The sequence below is a fragment of the Spodoptera frugiperda genome, chromosome 11 (genome assembly GCF_023101765.2).
Source record: "Spodoptera frugiperda isolate SF20-4 chromosome 11, AGI-APGP_CSIRO_Sfru_2.0, whole genome shotgun sequence".
Taxonomy (NCBI): Eukaryota; Metazoa; Arthropoda; class Insecta; order Lepidoptera; family Noctuidae; genus Spodoptera; species Spodoptera frugiperda.
This window is the reverse complement of record NC_064222.1, coordinates 1880628-1903893: the sequence shown is the minus strand read 5'-3', so window position 1 is coordinate 1903893 and position 23266 is coordinate 1880628. Positions and strand designations below refer to the sequence as shown.

The 23266-nt window shown below is 35.0% G+C and overlaps 2 protein-coding genes and 1 long non-coding RNA gene across 4 annotated transcripts in view; 1 reads left to right on the top strand and 2 right to left on the bottom strand.

Moving 5' to 3' along the window:
• The window catches only part of LOC118274615 (uncharacterized protein CG3556), a 99456-nt gene that overhangs the window by 45204 nt on the left and 30986 nt on the right, over positions 1-23266 (top strand). The gene's annotated exons all lie outside the window — the stretch shown is intronic.
• LOC118274618 (3-oxoacyl-[acyl-carrier-protein] reductase FabG-like) lies at positions 2188-3071 on the bottom strand. The gene has a single exon (XM_035592249.2). The coding sequence runs from the start codon at positions 3009-3011 to the stop codon at positions 2262-2264; it is 750 nt and encodes a 249-aa protein (XP_035448142.2). The 5' UTR covers positions 3012-3071; the 3' UTR covers positions 2188-2261.
• LOC118262855 (uncharacterized) lies at positions 14183-15054 on the bottom strand. Its single transcript, XR_007705752.1, has 2 exons — positions 14459-15054; positions 14183-14378 (listed from the first exon to the last, which is right to left on the bottom strand). It is a non-coding gene; the product is annotated as an uncharacterized LOC118262855 (long non-coding RNA).

The window sequence follows — 23266 nt, the reverse complement described above, 5'->3', positions numbered from 1 at the left end:
TATACTCAAAATATTAATAAAGCCTTTAAAAAAAAACTAATACGGAGGGTGGAAATTATGTTCATAACATTACTGGTGACAAGTCTAATGGGTGTCATATGTTATATAATTATGTACACTTCTGCTGCCTATCCCTATAGGGATTAAAAGGCTTGGCATCGTTATATATTTTTGTATAAACACAGTAATAAGTAGTCAATAATGAATCCAAACACTAGAACTCCTACAAGTTCTTAACAATTTCATTACTTTTCTGTTTCTCAAAAAATCGTTGCAAAATTTTATTTCTCCACTATTATGTCCAAGAGACAAAGTCGAGGAATAGAATCGGACGAAGTTAGTAACTCGGTAAAGTCCTTAATTAACGGGGCAACTAGATGTGCCCAGTATGTGTCTAATGACTGGACAGCTGGACAAATTGTATTTATAGAATTAGGCAGTGTCAGTTATTTGAAATAGTTTTGAACTAAGTTTATTATAAAGTTCTAAAGATAGATCATTGCTAAGTGGTTTAAGCTATAATCTGGGTCATATCGTTCTTCTGTGCAAAAGCTATTAGTATCAGTAAGGCAATATCTAGTGGACTAGCTGGGATTAAATACGTTATTGTGATTTTAAGTAACTATTAAACAGGTTCATTGTTTAAACTGGCGTTTTCTTCTCCTTTTTCTTGGCGTTCCTGCAAATTCATGATTGCTTAGTATCTCTCGGTCAGTCACGTTCAACTTTTAGATGTTTTATTGTTATTATTTATTTACCCTTTTTTGAGGGAAAAATCATGCAATGACTTCTCCCACCTTGGGTGAGGCAGTGTCAGACCCTTACTGACTAAAAACCACCCTGTTCCTACTCCTGCTTTTCTAGCCGGAACCCCGGTAGCCCGCTAGGTAGTCTGCAGCTCTGGAAGTTACCCTAAACACAGATTCGGGTTTTTTTCCAAAAACTGAAAATCAATTACCATTTCAGTAAGATCAAAAAACGTCGTTCATTGTACTGAATATTTTCAAGCATTAACTCCTTACGTTCACAGAATGGGCTTAAAACATTCCAGCCAGCCTGCGTTGTTCGTGTTCGTCCTAGTTTCGTATTGTAAAAATTTTTCGTCATGCTTTCGACGTCCGAAACATTTCGTTTGTCATTTTTATACCGACCTCTCACGCTCCCTTTAACCCTTTCGGTTCAGCATGACTGTACACATTTTTGAAAGCCTCGCATTTCGTTCGTTAATTTAATTTTCAAGCATTATTCATTATGGGCATCCACTAAGTATAGTTCTGAGTTTATGTCAGCGAGATATCAAAGTTCTAATTATATATTTATTAGAATGTATTATAACGATAATTTAACTGCTTTCTATTATATGGAAGAAAGAACCCGTTGTTAAATATTGTAACTTGTTGCAAATTAGCAGTCACAGATACCAGGAGACAAGATACCTAAAAGAGCTTTAAAAACGTCTCATTATAATGCCACAGAATAAATTTTTGGAGCATTCAAACGATTTACCAAGTACCGAGACTTTAATATCCAATGAGCGGTCGAGTTAATCTATTCCTTCGTTTCTCTGCCCTCCTAGTACTTTACTACTGAATTTATTTAAATTTTAAGTTGTCTCCGTTAACTGAGTGTGACTTAATTAAACTTTTATGAATACAAATTGATGTCTGTGGTATTTTATTCCAACAAAAATTTTCACAAGTTTCTACCTTACTTGGGTTACAAGTAGAATTAAGTAGATAAACTTAAAGAGCTGTATTTCTTTGTCATAATTATAAGTACATATTCAATATAAGTATTTATATTGTGTTAACAATACAATAAATATTATAAAAAGGTAAACAGCTACCTTAATAGTTAGTACTGTATCTTGAATTGGTATTCAAGTGGCAACTATGTTTACCTAATTGAAATTCAACAGTTTTGTAGATTTGCGCTAATTATAATAAAGAAGATAAAAATAGTGATATAAAATGTGCGTGAACCTTTTGAATGGCAAAACTAGATAATTAAATATTTATCTTTAACACGATACTGAGTAAAAACGAAGTTGTGTCGCATTCGTAAAGAAACCTGTTTTACAAGCTTATGTTATTATATTTTTTTATATCGACATAATACCTATGAATTCCACCTTTCGTGCCTATATTTATAGATTATGCATTTGTGCAATGAAACCATCTTACTTATAAACAAAACACTTTATTAACCACCAAAGAAGAATCCTTCAATCCATATTACACATCAGTTATCAGGCCAAAACGTTATAATTTCAATCTAATTCCATTATCGATAGTGAGATTGCCACCGGTGATACTGTGAGCCTTGTCACTAGCTAGGAACAGGATCACATCAGCCACTTCGGTTGAATAAGCCACTTTACCGAGAGGAGTCCGCTTACCCCAATCCTCCCAAGTATTTGGCATGCCAGCATTCTCTAAGATATCAGTCACTACTGGACCTGGAGTCACGATATTCACTCTGACTCCCGCAGCCGCAAGCTCCAAAGCCGCTGTGTTAGAGAAATGGTCCAAACCTGCTTTTGACACGCAGTACGCCATCATTAATGGACCCGCTTGTGTAGCCAGCGTACTCGACACGTTGACAATGTTCCCTTTACTCTTTATGAGATACGGAACCGCAGCACTCGTGAGGGCGACTACAGCTCGAAGGTTCGTGTTCATGATTTTGTCGTAAGACTTCATTACTGCTCCGTCAAGCAACCCACCAGTGGCCACAATACCTGCATTGTTTACTAGTACGTCAAGTCGTCCATATTTCTCTATTGTTTTATCAATAATTTCATTTGCAGCTTCTTCTTTCGATATATCGATGTTGATGATGAGTGGAGTTACTCCATGTTTCTGGCATTCTTCATTGACAGTTTGTAGTTTGACTGCATTCCTGCCGACAATGGCAACGGAGGCTCGTTGCTTCGCGAACTCGACTGCAGTGGCGGCGCCAATGCCCGAACTGGCACCGGTTATTAATATAACCTTATTTTCGAAGCTCATGTTGTATCCACCGCGGTCAGACTCGTACTGGACACTACAACACTGCACATAGAACTTATAAACTACTGTTATTTTCCGTAGTAATCATAGTAAAGTAGATAAGATACGAACAACAATATTTAATGATCGTGTTATCAAGCAACCTTGCAGAAAATTGCGTATAATATAATGTTTGTCTGTAAATACTATTACTATTTGTTAACTAGAAATTGAATAGGAATGTTGGCTTACTAATAAATAGTAATTAAAATAATGAGTAAACTTTTATCCAATGAGTAACAAATGGGTCGGTCATTGACCCGCACAACTATAATTTGCGGTTGTGAGTGAAATACGCGGAACAGCACGTTTGTTTATGTTTTTTCTGCAAAATAATAAATACGTATTTATTATGTAGGGTTTATTGTATAATTTAAACAAAACAATGATAATTATGAGCGACTATTTTTTACTTAACCCGTCGTGTGCCGGAACGCGAATCCACGCGAGACACAATGTGTTTTCTATTGTTTTCTTATATGCCGGTATACTGAGAGAGAGGTTATTGACTTGACAAGACGTGAATTTGTTATTTTTGCATGTAGGTACATACGTTTTATACTTATTCAATGCAAACCATCAGTTTTTCAACCAACTTTTATTAATTTTGATTTAGCTTATGGATCTCCTAAATCAAGAACCAGTTTAAACCAGATTTTGAACTGGTATCTGCATAAACGAAATCCAAATTAATCCTTCACTTAATTATAGTAGTTTTAATTATAAGTGAATTACAATATAATAGTAGAATAAGGCAATAAAATATTAATAATTGTAATTAAAATAACATAAAAATGGTTCTCAAGAAGATTAAACAAATGAAATCTTCTTATTTTAATTTAATTAATCATTAAGTAAAATCAGGTGCGTCATAATTATAATTATTAGGTACGTTTCTTTTTTTCATTTACTTAACTATATATTTGTCTGTATACCTATATCTGTACCTTAGTATGTATGAGTTTGCTTTACGTTTATAATAATAATCGGAACGAGAACGCGATCCGCGCTGATTGGCCGGCTCGAATAAACCAACCCCCTCGAATTCTATTCACCACGTTTTACCGTTACCAGGATCACATAAAAATAAGGAGATATTCTTAAAGGTTGAACAGAAAAACTATGATAGATAAAACTTGCAATTTTCAAATGTCGTTAATCAATAATAACATAATATTATACATCATGTACAGAATGTCATTATTAATTGGCATGCTGATGCGTTATCTATGAATAAACAAATAATTAACAAGAACCTGCCCACTAATGTATAAACAAACACCAACAAAATCTACCATTTCAATTTTCTGTACTCCTAGTACCTTATAGCTAATGTAGTATCTATTTAACTAGGTAAGTATATTCTTGAGTGGAACATTTCAAGTATAAGAAAAGAGGTTTTCTCCTCACTTCGATATTGTTAGAGAGCTCATTATTGAGCTACTATAATAAAGTAGAAAGAATAAAGTGGAGAGGATTTTTATTTAGATTGTGAGTTCGCTTCGTTCGCTGTTGAACTTCCCAGTGCTTACTGCTACGTTTTTATATCGCTCACTTGATTACATAAGAAAATTAAATGAAAATTGAATTTTTCTTCTAGTGCTCTCTCTTCGGAAAGTATTATTTGTATTTATATCCTGTAATGTTCGTTAACTAATATTGTTATTCAATTGTGAGTGTTGCATTGAATATACTCTGATCTATGGAAAGATATACGTAGTTACAACGAGGATCCGGAACCGGTGCTGCTGATTACCTACCGGGTTTCGGCTCGAAAAGCAGAAGAAGGAACGGAGTGGTTTTTAGTCAGTAAGAGTCTGACACTCCCTCTTGCATCGCCCAAGGCAGGAGAAGACAATGGATGATCCTCCCCCCTCAAAAAAAAAGCTACAACGAGGATCAATTTTAGAACATCGCATTTGTGTGATACTGTGATACGTAATAATTAATTAATGTAACAAAACACCCTCATACATATTCTGTTAGGTATGAAAACAATAGCAAAACCCATATTTTAATCTACAAACACTAGACTAGGCACAATAACTTTAATCGATCAAATATCAATTGAAATGTAAACTCAGACATATTTGCCGACTGGCAACACAGCCCACGAATTAATACCTAATGGTATTGCCATTGTGATCAGACACCGAACGTTCGACATGCTAACTAAATAAAGGTGGACTCCGAATTTCAATGATATCCAATTTAATTTACGTTTAGCCATTAATTAATTTCATTTGGTGTTAGTCATGAACAATTTTACGGTTCGTTAATTTCAATATTCTATTGTTGTATTTTATGTATCTACCAAACATATTTTATTAACGGAATTGTTAATATGCGAAATAATCATCTCATACTTTTTTTTGCAAATATTGTCAAGTTGTTTTTTAGGTGCAAAGACAAAGTCAAAGCATTTATTTCAATTAATCCTTAATTAGACACTTTTGAAACGTCAAACTGAATTGTCCGTTAGTCTGTCTGTCAGTGAAGCTAGGTGCTCGTTCCAACTTGTAGCTTCGAAAGGCAACCTGTAGTATACAAAGTCTGGGTAATGAGTTCAAAATTAAGCAATACGGTTTGTAGTTTTTCTATCTACGACACAATATCTTGTTCTAATTTTAAATTATGAAATTTCTTTGTTGTTGATACATATTAATTAAATCACCACAACAAGCCTTTTTCAAATCCCATCATTAAATCAAATCAAACTAGCTATCATCTACCATTATCATAGAAGTGCCGAATTTGAATGTTAAATAAACAAAATTGGAAACCACGCATCGCAGTCGGCTCGGCATTCACTAGACAGGCTCGATCTGTCACTGACAGCCGTCGCGGAGAGTCTGGGAAATTGCGCGCCTCCGACAAATTGCTCGAAAAAGACCATCGAGCAGAAATAGGAAAATGGCCGCCGTTCCCGACCATAGTGTATGCAAATATATCTTAGAAAGTAGCATGGTTTCTATGCTATTTGTTGACTAAGCTGAAATATTGTGGCGAATCCAATCTAGTAAGGAATAGGTTAACAGAAAACAGAACATTATATTTTACAGAGCAAACATATCAACGCATTGCATCCGAAATCGCAATTTACATGATCATAATCATAATCATTTCGTTTGCCACTTCTCTGAATCCATCAATCCCATCTTCAGCTCAACAAAAACCTCAATAAAATTGGTATTCAAAAACATTAAAAGCTAGTAACACAAAAGTAGCAATTAATTAATCATCCGCACCAGTCATATGATACAAGCTACTAATTGGCACCCACGGCTACACGTCAAACTATACAAAACCGGTATAAACTAACCGTTCAATGTGTGGAAAGGTCATACAAAGCGAGGCCATGATAGACTGGTTTGTATACCTTTATACACAGGTACACATTTCACCAAGACGCATTTCACCCGCGCATCGCACAATACAAGCAGATATTGCCAATCAACATGGAAATCGAAACTGATTGAAATTTACATTCATGATGATTCATAGCTTGTCATGTAAGCTGATGTATCTCGGTATGACGTGTATTGTATGGACATTCTGCAGTTCTGACTATTCTTTTGGACAATGCTGAAAGTGGTGTTACCTAGCTGTATCTAGATATAAATACAAATAAGTCGCTAATGTGAGCGCATTCGAGCACCAGTGTTGATTTTTTTACGTTTGATGGGTCGATGTTCGGCCGCTATCTCGCCAGATAGTAAGTGATAATGCAGGCTAAGATTTGCTTAAAAATAATCAGTATGTATTCAAATCTAACACTAAGTCCCTTCTCAAAATATAAACAAACTTTGCAAAAAGAAAAAGACCTTATTGATCAAATTACTGAAGATTTCCTTGTACTTACAAAAAATGTTACATAGTGGACACAAATTCCTGAGAGTACATTACCTTTGACGGGATATTGAGCCTAATTTATATCTTGAACTCGATTCGTATTCACAATCACAACCAAAAAGTAAAGTAAAATGTCCCCATTTAATATCCATAATTGCAAGCACTATTGAAACACAACACACCTCTATTGATATGAGCATTAATACAACGGATTCGGACAAAATAAATGAAAAATGTACGGCGCGGCGCCTCGTTTGCATACTTTAAAAATTAATACCGAATGCTTGCACCTGATCCGTTCCTTGTAAATACATTCTGTATTTATGAAATTGTGACGGATATTTATTGTGTTCACGAAAATATTGCTGCGAATTTTCATAAAAACAATATTTTGCAATATTAAATTTGACATCCCAGCCCCGTTGTTATCCGACTTTTTTGTTAGTAGCTTCTACCAGTGGCTTCGCCCACGTTCTCGTGGGATAAAAAGCCTATCTTATTCTATCACCCAAGTCAGCTCATATCCTGTCTGTACATGAAATTACATCAAAATCCGTTCAGTCGTTTCAGCGTGATCTAAACAAACAAACTTTCACATTATAATTATTAATTAATGTGATAGTATGATGTGAAGAGAGATTCTGTTGATACCTACCGTTAACTTTACCAGCCGAAATACATCCGCAGTTGAAAAAAGACCACCCTCTTAACACAATTATCACATCAGGTAGGGAGCTTGGAGACCACAGTTGAGACACAATAGAAAACACATTATGTCTCGCGTAGATCTCGCGTTCCCGGCATATATACGCGATACTGCTGCCAGTCCCTCACACTTAATAATGACCAAAGATTAAGACCCACTGCTTAACAGTAGCGACTACTAGATCAGTTCATTAAGTCTTTGTTAATTCCTAATACCTATCATCATACAAAGAGTGGTCACACAAGAATATTCAGAGATTGTTTCATACGCAAAACTTCAAAGACATGGAACATTTCAGAAACTCTCAAAGTTTTTAGAAACACGACAACAATACGACTAACGGCGTACCGCGCAACTATCGTAGTATTTTTACTTGCAACTTGTACGCTTAGTCTAACTTATAAAAGTCGCAGTCATGCAATTTGTAAGACTTGCATGGCTTTGCTGAAAGTTGCAATTCACATGGTTAGGTTAAATGTTAAAACGTCTCGTGCATTTTCGGGTTTCTAAACTGTAAGACTAACGCCCGAATAGTGAAACGCTACTCAATTTTAAGTTGTACTTAAATATCGTTCTATCTCTGTCTTTTATAAAGAATGCGTTGTGACAGAACTATTATTGAGAGCGTCTTATGAATGAGTATTTGACCATAAGATGATAGTTTCAGTGTAATTCCTTTAGCATACCTATACTTCATAATATTCATCAACTTTGCCATACTAGGCAGACATGACTTAGAACAACTATTCATCATTCAATTTTCAAATAGCTAGTAGAACCATTAACATGCCAACTGTGTCTATATCCCGCTTTATTATGTACAGATCCTACCAAATATGTAAATGAATATCCATTGCCTATGGATTGCAAGCTCGTGAATTGTGATTGATGACATTTTTCTGATTGATGACTTTAGCAATCCGAGTATCGAAATCGAATTCATCTGCACGGCCTGAATAAAATATTCAACAGTAACGAAAAATTGATTTAAACGTAAAAAAGTAAAGTACCCCGTTTATTTTATCAAATGATCAGTTAATAATATCTTACAACCAGTTCATCAATTTCCTATGGATCGATTCTTTAATGAACCGCAGCCGTAATTACAGTCGCCATGTTTTCTCCTCCTAAATGTACCAGGCGGTAAGAAAATAAAAGGAGTAACTTTAATTTTCCTAGCATCGCTGACGGCGGTGTCGGTCGAAAGAGGCGACAATTTAATTACATTGATGACACACGGATATTTGGACTAACATTTTTGTACTCCCTGTTAGCTTCGAACCCTTTTCAGCGACTTGGTGAGGGTTATATTGGCACGGGACAGCACACCTGTGGCGATATTATGTGTCCCTGGTACTTGACTTATTTATTGTTTTGGATATTTGGCTAAATGCAATAAAACAAATAGACATGTTAATTAACAGACATTTCTTTTATTTAAATGTAATCTGGTTTATTGAAATATGTAGTTGAGTTGGGTTATATGAAATTATCTGTAAGGATAAAAATTTCATCCCGTTAAATCATGTTCATTATTTTAATTATTCATTACCTACAGTGGTTATCATGTTTCAGCATCTCATTATGAAAACTCAAACAACTGCAATCTGTTTCCCTTATTACATCGCAGGATAAAATCTGTTAATTTCCTTGTTCAAACTATGTACATGTATTACCATACGCACATTACCTCGTATAAAAATAACTGGGAGTGTGTATGTGTGTGTAGTATAAGGCGTGCGCTCACCGGCGGTTATCACGCATGAGCGCTGATCAAACGCGATTATCTGCCGGAGCGTGGGTGAGACACCTCACCGAGCATAGACCGTCATCGTTTTTAATGTGTGCACACGCCTTTAGTTTCTGCCTTTTTTTATTAGTGAGTGAAGCACAGGCTGTTCAAAGACTGCCAAGTTTTATTTGGCTATGGCTCACCTAATTAGCTGGTGAAAATTTTATGCACGTTTTTCTACTGCACTGAGCGTTGAATGAATACTTTTATACAGACCATTTCTTTTCCTTTATGTTTATACAGAGTGTAGATTTAGTATGAACCCGTATTAAATGGAAAAAGCATAGTCAGTTTTCTAGACAAATAAATGAGTGAAAAATTTCATCAAGCGTATTTATTTAAATCTTTCTCATTTTTCCTAACGTTGCAGCTTAGTACAACATACGTACATTCTCCAGGTAGATTCCTACACACGTATCTTCAAAATTGTGTCAGAGAGGATTTAAAACGTTCGGTCTCCGCGCCACAGACAGTTGGAAACTCAATTCCCAATCCTATCAGACCGCATTCAATTTTACACATACAGAGAGACATATCGAATGTTTAATAAAATGGCACACGTCGAGAATCTCTAAGCTGTTTCTGAAGTCGTCTACTGAAATTGGAATTTATATTGTAGCGTTATTTTAATTAAGGTCCTTTTTGCATTGCATTGTCCAGGATGGGAATTAACAAACGATTGTACATACCCATATCTCAACATAAATACCAGGATCGCATAAATTCAAAGATAATCTGCATGATCGTTCCATATTTATTGGAACACATTACACGGTTCGCGATAATGTTATTATCGTAGGTAATTAAACACAAATCTTAAGTACCTGTCGGATATTGGACTAATAAATAAATTAAATTATTATGGAAATCAGATAAATATGTTCAGTTTATGCATGTGAAAAGAACTAGTTTTTGTTGAATGCGAATGTTGTAAAAGAAAAATCGTATCGTTTCAGTACGTAATATGTATAAAATATAATTGATTGTTAAACAAACAGTTAAACGACTTCATTATTATGTATTTTCTATAAATCAATATTTGCAAAAAGACCTAATTAATGTAAACAAAATAAATATAAGTTAATTAGTGACATAATTATAAACTTTATCCCTGAAAACCACTCAATCATTCAGATGGTTCGTCTGCCCGGGTTTGTTTGTCAAAAAGAGAAAAACAAAATGCTACTGTTGTCATGGTAATCAGGTCGAAACGTAATAGGCGCACAGAAATGTGAAAGCGTGTTCGACCGTTCATGAAATGTATACAATGCAAATGAATACCAGTCCGTTTTCATGTCACCCTGGTAATTCTACGAGGCCATATTACATGACATTTTGCGTCACCTGGATAAAAGAACAGTGAAATTATGGCACTTTGCATAGAGCGTTGTTATTACTGTTTATTTCACACCATAAATCTCGAAATTGTTTTTATTATGGAAACGACATGACATTACGTATAATCGTGTGTTTTTATTTGACTTTTTGCTGTGAAACATAATCAGAACAACAAATTAAAAAGAAGCTACGTACATTATTCATGACAGATTCACACACAATTTCTGGAAAATCGAAAAATATACCCAGCCAAGCTCAAAAGTTAAGACTGCAGAGAGAACTTTGTGATTTAGTGAATGCGCTCCATTTCCACTTCATTTTGCTGACCATTATAAAAGTTTGAAGTTAAAATCTATTTCTCTACAGTACCTACATACAAAGGGCAGTATGAAATTAGTTTTCTTCTGATAAGTTGGCGAAAGATTTTGCTGTATTTCAACATTTCGATGTAACTTTTTATTTTATTGAAATTGAAGTTTAGGCTAATAAATACTTATTGTACATATAGAAGAAGGTACGATATCAAGGACGTGGGTATACAAACGTAAAAACAACAGCTGATCTCGAGATAAAAATAAAATAATACACTAACACGACCTTGTTGTATTTCTTGAAAAAGATAAGCTCAGGCCATGTTCGCTATTGCTATGTACTAAGTTGACATGAAAGTTAGTCAGATTGTTCAATTATTCATAGCTGCTACAAGGATAACATATATACGAGGAGTTCCTTAGTACTCGCAGACAGAAACACCTTTATTATGTTAATACGTGCAGATTCTGAAATGCACTCCGTTCCACCCTACCGTACCTGAGAGCTTACATGTAAAATTCAAGTGGATTTTATTCAATTATTATATCTAACGTATTAAGTACATTTGCGAGAAATCTTTTGAGTGCACACTGAAGAAAATTACTTGTAAGTGTAGGTACGTTTTATTTATTTTTTCAGGTAAGTTCGTGAATGAACAGCTTTTTTAATCCATGAACTCGTTCAGGTTAGATGTCCCTTGGGACACTACCAATTTGTAGATCCCTATAATGCGCTCTCGAACCAATTGTTTTGGATACAGGCAGGCATGGCTGTAAAACTGACGGTACCACAGATATTATAATAGCAATCGATATTTTATGTACGTATACACAATACAACATTTGAATAACAGTAAGTTGAGCATTTCTAGCCCTATTGGTATATAGCAAACTCAAACATTGATTAACGCATTTTCTAATGAATTTTAAATAATTAGGTATTTAAAAAAATGTTTTCTCCTTTACTCTTACGGTCTTACTAATAAAAATATGTTAAACAACTGTTTAACGTCTGATTACTTATTCACGGTCTTACTAATAAACATTTATACACTCTGTATACACGCTGTATACACGTGTTATAGCATATTCATTACTAATAATCAATGTATAGGGGTTGTCATCTTATACACCCGTTATAACAGTTGTATAAGTGTATGTCATTTTACACAATCCTTATTCAGTCAAATGAGCTTGTTTAGCGTGTGAATAACCAACAAATAACTTATTGTCGTGGCTTATCTCGTAATATATTTTAATTTAGTGGTTATTATGGATTATTTCGAATATCTGCGCCATTTTAATATTCTTGAGTTGGACAATGAGGAACGACCAAGAAAGACAAAACCTTATAAAACACGTATTGATTTCTTTTCTTTCGAAGAAGATGAATGTAAAGGTAAATCCCACAAAAACATTTCATGTTAAATGTTGCCAAGACGAGACCATATAGCTCGCACTGTCAAAAAGTAATCAGATCCCGTGTAGAGCCAAGTTTCTAACCCTATACTTTTGAACTGGCGAGTCGGCCGCACGGACTTTTTGCTATTCGTCATATGGGCTTGAGCTTAAAAATCTATTCAATCTTCTAAACTCTTTCCGTGCGGCCAACTCGCCAGTTCAAAAGTATAGGGTTAGAAACTTGGCTCTACACGGGATCTGATTACTTTTTGACAGTGCGAGCTATATGGTCTCGTCTTGGCAACATTTAACATGAAATGTTTTTGTGGGATTTCATTTCTTTTTGTAGGTTGCTTATGATAGAAAGATAAAATGAGCGACAAATTCACCTACTAAACTACTAAATTTATAAGAAAATTGCAAACGTAATCCTAATACTTTATATCAATGAAAATTAAAACACTAGTATCTAAACCTTTACCTACTAAACTACTAACAATTAAATATTAGGCAAATGGTTTTTTTCTCCGCGATAGCAAACTTTTAAATCACCGAAATATTCCGAAAACTTTTCATTCAACGAGACAACCGTCAACGACGTCTGCCCTCGCGCGTCTGCCCGCGTTCGGGTGCCGCGCTCGCTGACGGGCCGATTATTTTTAGCTACTGCGCGGGGACGAGGGGGCAGGCGGCGGGCGTTGGCGCATACTATACTTACGATGCTTATGTTCAAAAGTATAGGTTGATTAATAAACACTTACCGAAGTGAAGTGTAGTAATATTATTCATATCTAAGTACTTATGGGTAGGATAATGTTTTGATTTGATGAAAAGTTTGTGTTCTATGTACTTGTGTATAATTTTCAGATCTCAAGCAGGAAATAGGGAATTAAGTTTCCCTATTTCAGATTTTTACCCCTCCGCGGCCGCATTCAGACCTCTAGCGTCAAAAGTTGCGGAAGTCTCGAACAAACTTTCACCCCCTAGTTTAAGGGGTTGGGGGGTAAAAGTTCCAAGTTTTAGGATTTTTTTGTTGTTTGGGTACTAATACTAGCTTACATACCAAATTTCAGTTTTCTAGGACTTCAGGAAGTACCTTAAGAATTTTGTTGATCATCAGTGAGTGAGTGAGTGACGAAATCGGGGTATTTTAGATATCAATAAAATCTAAAGTATAAGAGCTATGCAATTGAAACTTTAGAGGTTTATTAAGTCTACCACTGACATTATATCCTGAAAATTTTGTTTATCTGGTATAACCCAAACTCAAGTTATGAAGGTTCAAAAATACGACGAAGCGCTTCGAGAAAAGGTAGGTAGTGCCCTTGCGCTTGCGCTTCGCTTGGCTCGTCTTGGCGGGGGCACTACCGTGCCCCCAGATACAGGTTTACTAAGAGATATGTCAGAGAAGTGGTCGACTTGATCCGAGAAGACATAGAACAAACAGAGAAGGTTGGCGGCTTCTCTGTAGAGCTTCAAGTTTGTGTAGCTCTCAGGGCATGGGCGCAGTAAGAAGTACAAGACGATGCAACCAACATACATGGCAAGAGTCAAAAATCAAACATTTACTTCCTCGTGTACTGTACATTCTTTAAATGTTTGAAACTGGTAATCAGCCACCATTTCATCAACAACAAGGTCAGGCATCATACAATATTACTGGACAAATTGCAAGACAATTGTTTATAAGAACACAGTTTTAACAAACATTTCCTTAAAATAAAATAACAAGTTTATACTGAGAATGTATTTTATTTATTTGAGTTTCCACTAAAATATGTTGTTATTTTCAATTTCTTAGACGAAGCTCTTGTTCAGCACGTGTCCACCCATGGACTTCTAGCATGTGTTTCATTTTTACCTCATTTTCACCCTTTACGACAGTTCTCATTGAGAACTTGATTTCTTATCATCTGCTCATCCTTATGCTGAAACAAATAGGTAGTAATTTAATGAAATATATAGTTTTGAGAATTAACTGGAGTAGAATTTGGTAAATAATACTTACTTTACACCCAATCACAAGGGATCCCAATTAGTAGCACGCTTCCTCTTCTTTGCTACAATTCAAACGACTCCATTTCCCATTATTATCAATAATAAAATGAATGCATAAGAAATATAAATACGAAAAACAACACGACCTGGGTTTGTATTTATCTTTTTACATTTCTTGCGGAAAATGACATTTGACGTTTCAAAGCGCGTTCAAAACATGTTCTTCTTTATAGATGACATTTTACTGATTGGAAAATGTTAAATAATATAATTTAAATATCTACACGTATGTATACTGAAAATATTTTGTAATAAATAGAAATAGTTCATTTCTTATTTTCTAGTCACTGGTAAATAAAATCATGTAATATGAAAGAAAAATAGAAATAGAAAAATGTGGTGTTTTTTATGTTTTATGGTTTCGGAACACTTCTCAAAATGTTACCAGCGGTTAGTGTTATAACAATTAAATAGTTACTCAAGGCTTATACACTGTTTATTAGTAAAGTAGTGTATATCTAGCTATTCACGCCTTATTCATTGAATAAGTAATTAGACGTTAAACAGTTGTTTAACATATTTTTATTAGTAAGACCGTAATTACTTATTCAATGAATAAGGCGTGAATAGCTAGATATACACTACTTTACTAATAAACAGTGTGTAAGCCTTGAGTAACTATTTAATTGTTATAACACTAACCGCTGGTAACATTTTGAGAAGTGTTCCGAAACCATAAAACGTAAAAAACACCACATTTTCTATTTCTATTTTTCTTTCATATTTACATGATTTTATTTACCAGTGACTAGAAAATAAGAAATGAACTATTTCTGTTTATTACAAAATATTTTCAGTACACATACGTGTAGATATTTAAATTATATTATTTAACATTTTCCAATCAGTAAAATGTCATCTATAAAGAAGAACATGTTTTGAACGCGCTTTGAAACGTCAAATGTCATTTTCCGCAAGAAATGTAAAAAGATAAATACAAACCCAGGTCGTGTTGTTTTTCGTATTTATATTTCTTATGCATTCCTTTTATTATTGATAATAATGGGAAATGGAGTCGTTTGTATCGTAGCAAAGAAGAGGAAGCGTGCTACTAATTGGGATCCCTTGTGATTAGGTGTAAAGTAAGTATTATTTACCAAATTCTAGTCCAGTTAATTCTCAAAACTATATATTTTTTTAAATTACTACCTATTTGTTTCAGCATAAGGATGAGCAGATGATAAGAAATCAAGTTCTCAATGAGAACTGTCGTAGACTGAAAATGAGGTAACAAAGAAACACATGCTAGAAGCCTATGAGTGGACGCGAGCTGAACAAGAGCTAAGAAATTTAAAATAACAAAATATTTGACTAGAAACTCAAATAAATAAAATACATTCTCAGTATAAACTTGTTCTTTTATTTTAAGGAAATGTTTGTTAAAACTGTGTTCTTATAAACAATTGTCTTGCAATTTGTCCAGTAATATCGTATGATGCCTGACTCTGTTGTTGATGAAATGGTGGCTGATTACCAGTTTCAAACATTTAAAGAATTTACAGTACAGCAAGAGGAAGTAAGTGTTTGATTTTTGACTCTTGCCATGTATGTTGGTTGCATCGTCTTGTACTTCTTACTGCGCCCATACCCTGAGAGCTACACAAACTTGAAGCTCCACAAAGAAGCCGCCAGCCAACCTTCTTTGTTTGTTCTATGTCTTCTCGGATCAAGTCCACCACTTCTCTGACATATCTCTTAGTAAACCTGTATTTACGTTTACATTCATCTTTTTCGAAAGAAAAGAAATCAATACGTGTTTTATAAGGTTTTGTCTTTCTTGGTCGTTCCTCATTGTCCAACTCAAGAATATTAAAACAGCGCAGATATTCGAAATAATCCATCATAACCACTAAATTAAAATATATTACGAGATAAGCCACGACAATGAGTTATTTGTTGGTTATTCACACGCTAAACAAGCTTATTTGACTGAATAAGGATTGTGTAAAATGACATACACTTATACAACTGTTATAACGGGTGTATAAGATGACAACCCCTATACATTGATTATTAGTAATGAATATGCTATAACACGTGTATACAACGTGTATACAGCGTGTATAAATGTTTATTAGTAAGACCGTTAGTATTTTTGAAATGGTTAATTTCGAAAACAAAATCTTTCGAATGGGGTGTAAATAAAAATAATCAAAAACACTTTAGGTTCTTTTTTTACCAGTCATATTTTCTTTTACCTGTAAACAATTTGGGTTTAAGAACAATTTCCATGACATGGGTACCAGGGTATCAGGATCATACACAGGTCGGCTACAGATGCCGAAACCGTATTTTTACGAGGCCTGCCTCGCATATAAATCAAGACGAATTTTATGAACATATATTTTTTGTTGGGTCGCTTGGCTTACAGTTAATATCTTAGGAAATATATATGAAATGAAGCCTCTGTGTGTAAATCACATGTTCCATGCTTTATTTAACACATTAGTAACAAAAACACGATGTCAAAGAACTTGGTGTAAGATACAAAAATGCCGGTTAGAGTAACAAAACCTCCACTTATTTACCACCGTATTTCTAAATTTTCAAAGCTTCAACAAAACTACCAACTCCTATTTAAATCACATAGCACGTTACACAACGTACCATAAAATTCATCTTAATTATCAAGCAATCAGCTCGTTGTAAACCACAGTGCACTTGTATGCTTGTATGTTGCCCTGGTAGGTTGAGCACGAATACAACACTGGAACTGCAATTCATTGTTTGCATGTGTTGTGCGGAAAACTATTTACAATACCGCTATAGTGCTAGTACGAGAGGAAAATTTTTGTTTGAATGTCCAAAAAGGATATATTTTTGTGATTTACGTTGTGTGAATTTAAAACTCAGTGGTTTCCTTAAGATTGGATATAAAATGTCATGTAAAAACCTACTCGAATGTGGATTTAAGAAATCTAGCTAGATCATTTTACTTTTTAAGCTCTTTGCCAGGCCCTCAATAAAAATTCCTTTCACAAAATATCTTTATTGAGAGTAAACCGACACGACAGTTAGTACATTTACTTTATCAAGAGAATCTATAAAAAGAGGGCAGACACGGCTCCGATAGGAATCTATCACGTTTCGGCACATCACATCGACATCACATTGATTTCCGAATCACTGGCCGTAAAAACGATAACGGTTTTATTTGCTTTTTTATTCGCCATTTTAACATAGGTAGGTATATTTTTTATGGGTAACTTGATTTAGTTGTGGTTGACAGTGACACTATGGGGCCTTATGGTATGACGATGGTATAGTATTGTACCTTATCAGGCTTATTTTACGAAGGGGCAGACAGAATGACATACAGAAGTATAAAGAAATAAATGTTTCACCTGTATTAGTATCTGTTTCCGACATAAATGCCATATTATGGTCTAACTTCATATCACACTAATATTATAAATGTGAAAGCTTGTTTGAATGTTTTTCTGTCAATCACGCTGAAACTACTGAACGGATTTTGATGAAATTTGGTATACATACGGAGTATGAGCTGACTTAGGTGATAAGATATTTATTCCTCGGGAACGCGGGCGAAGCAAGTGGCAATTTATAAACTTAAGAAGTAGCCAAAAAATACACAACATGAAGCATACAGAGCGTAATATATGTATAGATTGCCCACTATTTCACTAGGAGATCACGTTTTAAATAACATTTCTTTTATTTTCGTGTACCCGTAGCCCGTATATGACGACGCCCCGTAATTAGCAATGTTTAACGTACAAACAACTCGCGGTAATTAACGCTTTTACAATCAGAAAGACCTTTTTGTTCCTGTTTCTCTTTTTTTACAACTTTCTATGTATTTTTTGTGGAACATAATTGGATTTTAATTATGCTGGGAGACAATTTAGATACTTTTGGGAGTTTTAAATGGCTCTCAAGTAATATTAGAATAAATGTACGGACTGCTGATGTTTAAAAAGAATATATCTACATTATTCTTCGTAGATACGTACGATTGAAGTCCGGAAGAGCGGACGACAGTCGACGGAATAATCGCAATAAAATATTATTTCTAGTATTCCCAGATCTTTCAAGTCCTCGAATAGAAGATATAAATAAAGTTGTAGCTTTTCCATCTTAGCTCATTAATCACTCGAAGTGCCTCTTACAGCGCGCTGACTATAAGACGAATGCGTACATTTTTCTTAAGTGGTCATGTTGTCCTAGTACTCTCTCACATTGTTTCCTGGACAGCGCTATAATTAATTTTCTCTGTTAATTTCAAAAGACCGTCTTAGTTCACTTAGTAGTTGTTCAGTAGTGAGTACCATGACATTGCAAGTCCTTTTTGTCATACAAATGATCCTAATATGTTATGCGCATCTTTCATTAATTAGTTGAATAGCAATCCTACTTGCCAAAATACATATAAGAATACTGTACTGGAAAAAATGCCCAAAATTATACAAGATTAGTTTTATTCGTAAATATTTCGTGTCTGTAAAAATATTTCGTGGTTACCTCGATAGAACAATGCTCATTGAAACATGCTATGGATGATCCGAATAGTGCATTCAATGTTCAAAGCCAAGCGTTGAACGTTCCCTACACAGTACTGCATGCCACGCAGTAACTAGAGTTTGTTGTTAGTCCAGGTTTACATAGTTTACATTTACAGTAACTACCAGGCAAACATGCACGCAGGATTGTCCGTATCGCCTGTTGTTTCGGCTTGAACAAGCTTTATTTATGGCTCTCGTACGCTATCGTGTATCGACCAATCCTACCGATTACTGTCTCTGATTGCCTGGCACCTGGTAATCTGTAGAACCGTAGAACCGGCAATTAATTAACAAAACCAGCAGCTGGTAAGCTCAGATAAAAATAAAAAAGACCTTTTCGGGAACAATGTTTTATTAATTCTTTGCTTATGAAAAGTAATTCAACAACCAACATAAAACTCGCGTAAACGACCCGACACATGTTTGTTACAAAAAGGTGAATTCATAATCCCTTCGGCGCCCGGATACACACAAGGTCAATGGAAGTAAAAAATATTCTGCGTATACGAATTTTTCGTCACAACCATAATGAGGGACCCACCGCCGCGCCGCACCGCGCCGCACCGCGCCGCGCCGACACCGCTATCTCTCGCATTTCACAACGGAAATGAAATCGGAGGCATTGCGCGGTAACGCACCCTTTCGGCGGTTAGCTGGCGGGTTGCTTGTGAAATATACTGAGGTTTTCAGAATGAAAAGTTACTTTTTATAACGTTCCGTGTGTGTAAGTATTACGTATGTACATTTTTTAAGACTTCTTCCTTCCTGTAATTGTTGGAGGGCCACAAAAATGTTCTGCGTACTGTGATTATAACATTTTCTTATTTCGAAATGCTTTATAAAACACAGTAATAAAAAACAAACACAGTTAATGTAGTAAAAATAACTTTCTACGAATAAAAATAATATTACCATGACGAACATTCGTTGTATAGTATAGAAATTCAAGCTCCGTACTACAGAGTTCATGGCTTGCCTCTAATTTACCCTGCAGTTTATGTATCCCTGGTAGTTATGTGCACATTACAGGCTGTATCGACACACATTACGCATGCCACAGTGCTTAACTAGGTAAATGGTAGTTACCAGGAGACCAGTGAGCCATCAGAGTGTATAAACCGCTTAGTGCTTACTAGACATATGGCTAGTATTATCTAGGTCACCTATGAAATGTAGTCAGCAAAAATATTGTTAAAGTAGCCAAAGAAGATATTTATGGGCAGCCATTAAAGTAAGTGTAAAACGGTTTGATAGTCAATATTTTGGTAATAAAATTGAGTCGATTTCGGGGATGCGTCTTTATTACTTGCTAACGATTTGTGCTATTTTACAAATGATCATCATCAACAGCCTCAGTCTACTGCTGGACTAATTTGCACATGATGATGATTCTTCTTTTGAAGCAAGGCTTATTAATTTTCTTTTGGTTAATCAACATGAGTTCTAAATACAGCCAGAAAAATGTCGATAAATCGGTCTGTCTAACACACTTAAAACTCTTAAACTTAATAGAGATTATATAAATATTTAACGAGTTTTTTTAATCATAAAATAAATAAAGATATCCCTTGTAAATTGTACAATTAGTTTAAAACTGGTCAATTTAGAAAATGATATACCATGAAAACCGAAATAACTAACTAGTACATCTATCAGTCGGTTAGTTAAGTGTACAAGTTCCGCTGTTGAACAAGAAACTCCGCTGTTCACAAGTTGAGCCAAAATCCACAATGCAAGTTCACTTGCAGCTAAATTATATGGATTTAATTACAAGTGCGCAGCAGAAACATTCCCTAACAAGTATAGACTTGGGCTTGTAGTTAATATCCGTACATTGTATGTTGTTGCATTGTATGGTGTCCTGGTACCTAGACATCGCAAGGAGGTCGTTTCCAACCACTGGAGGACCATGTTCAACAGTGAGTGGACATCTTCTGATTGATAATACTCGTAAAATGGTAATAGACACCATTTTTGTAAATTGATGAAGCAGATTTTTTTACAGAAATAAATACGAGCTCCATATTTTCCCAACTGGCATTTTAATATCATCAAACTCAGCTATTCCGGTCGTCAGATCTACGCGAGTCCAAACTAACATTAATCTTTACGTGTCACTTCTCATTCATGAAAATTCAAACTAGCGCATAATTTCTTCAAAAATACCGTTTTCTTACTTACTTGCTTGGACCATCAATCATAATCAATTTCTTCTTAGGTACCTACATAGTACGAAAAACTTGGTATGTCATTTACCATTTACAAATTCAGAACACCTTATTTTACCAAGTTAGCTCATTAGCTATACTTTGTAGAAAGATATAATATTTTACATTTTCAATCATCTGTGCTTCATTTACGTTAATAACCCAAACCTTAACTTTATGGAGATTTACGATTAATTGGTGATGAGCGGGGATGTGAACAGTAAACACTTTTTGAAAGAATGAGAAAAAAGAAAATCAAACTCATCCTATTTCTGTCACAAAAAAAATATAATTACAGCAAACAATAAATAACAAAAGAAAGTCCGTTAATTATAGTTGGCAGTTATTTAAAAACAAAACAATTGAAAAATAAAGTATCTGTGGACTTGCTATGCGGCAGAATCGTCCATAAATTTGCGAGCACAGCCGCAGTTCAGTGTTGCATCTGTAACATTTTACCGCCGTAACGAGCTACCCTACTATTGGATGAGATCTCGACAAATACTCGAAAGGAAATCTGGGAATAAATCACAATAATATATCACAGAGAACATAATTGCATAATGTGTATAAAAAAATCTTGAACATTTGTCGAACGAAACAAATAGTAACAAAAAGCAATCCCAAGAATACAAACACATTTTTATCCTACGTGCAAGAAATAACAACCTCCAATAAAATATGACACACTTTTTAACAAAAACAACCTCTAATTAGATAATTCACCAACATTTTTATACTGAAACGCCCCTCTAATAAAACCAACAACATTCGTTTACTTGCCAATCTAAAAACACCATAATTATAACCCTCACACGGCAAGCATAGGTAATCATAATTACAAATTACAATAATTCCCGTAACACACACGTACGTTCTTCAACCCTCATGCGTTCAACAGCCGACATTTACAAGTCGTCATGTGGTATTATGACAGCAAAATTGCACGTTGCCACACTTACCTACGTGTTTGCAGGAAAATTTAACTTGTCACGCTGTACGACGCAAACATAGCATTAGTGCGAACGGGTTTAAAAACAAATGCCGTTTCATTTATACGTCGACGTTTGAGGATTACGTTAACCTCCTGTTTATTCTGGTTTCCTGGTGAGATGAATTAAGTTTGAATGAGTTTGGCTTTTGAAACATGGGGAGGAAACAATCGATACAACTCCTAAAGATATGTTAGAAATTGGCAATTTAGAACCCAAGTGCTTTCATCAACCTAGCGGGTTTACCGGGGCTCCGGCTCCAAGAGCAGGAGTAGGAACGGGGTGGTTTTTAGTCAGTAAGAGTCTGACACTTCTCTCGCCTCGTCCAAGGTAAGACAAGTCAATGAATGATTTTCCCCCTCAAAAAAAAAAAGTGCTTTCATCAGCTCTGAAGTTTTTTTCCTTTTTCTGTTTGTTCTTAATTTCTTATTTCAACATCATACTAAACCATTTTCGTCATTTTTCTATGGATGAGAGAGCTTGAATAAATATAAAAACCGTTGGAAACAAGTTTTTCCGAGTTTCCTGTACAATGGTAGTCCAACAGAATCTATGTCGAGTGGCCTTCCACTCCTGCCGCTCCCCACCGCTCTCGAGCAACGATACTATTCGAATGGCCGACCATAGAGTGCACAGCTTTGTTCCCGCGTTTTTTCCAACCGTTATAATTTTTTGAATTTTAGAACGAATAATAAGAATGCGCTGTAGTCTATTTTTCTGGTGGATATTTTGGACACTCCCTATGACGCATGATTCATAACTAACATGACTGGGCTGATTCTACCCCTTAGGGGATTAAAAGGAGTGATGCTATAGTATGTCTTTTTAGCTATACTGTCTCAGCATTTCTGATATTTCAGCTTAAAATGACTATTACAACTTTTTGATTTTCATCACTTAATCATAGTTATATTGAGACAATTTTTTTAGAAGTCATACATTTATTTCAACTTCAACGAACATTTTCACTTAAAAACAAAATAAAATGATGAAGTTAACCGAACAAGAATCAAAAACATTAATCTTGCCGAATGAA

What these genes read in the sequence shown, in the direction of transcription:
- LOC118274618 (XM_035592249.2), bottom strand. Translation starts at nt 3,011, where the DNA reads ATGAGCTTCGAAAATAAGGTTATATTAATAACCGGTGCCAGTTCGGGC.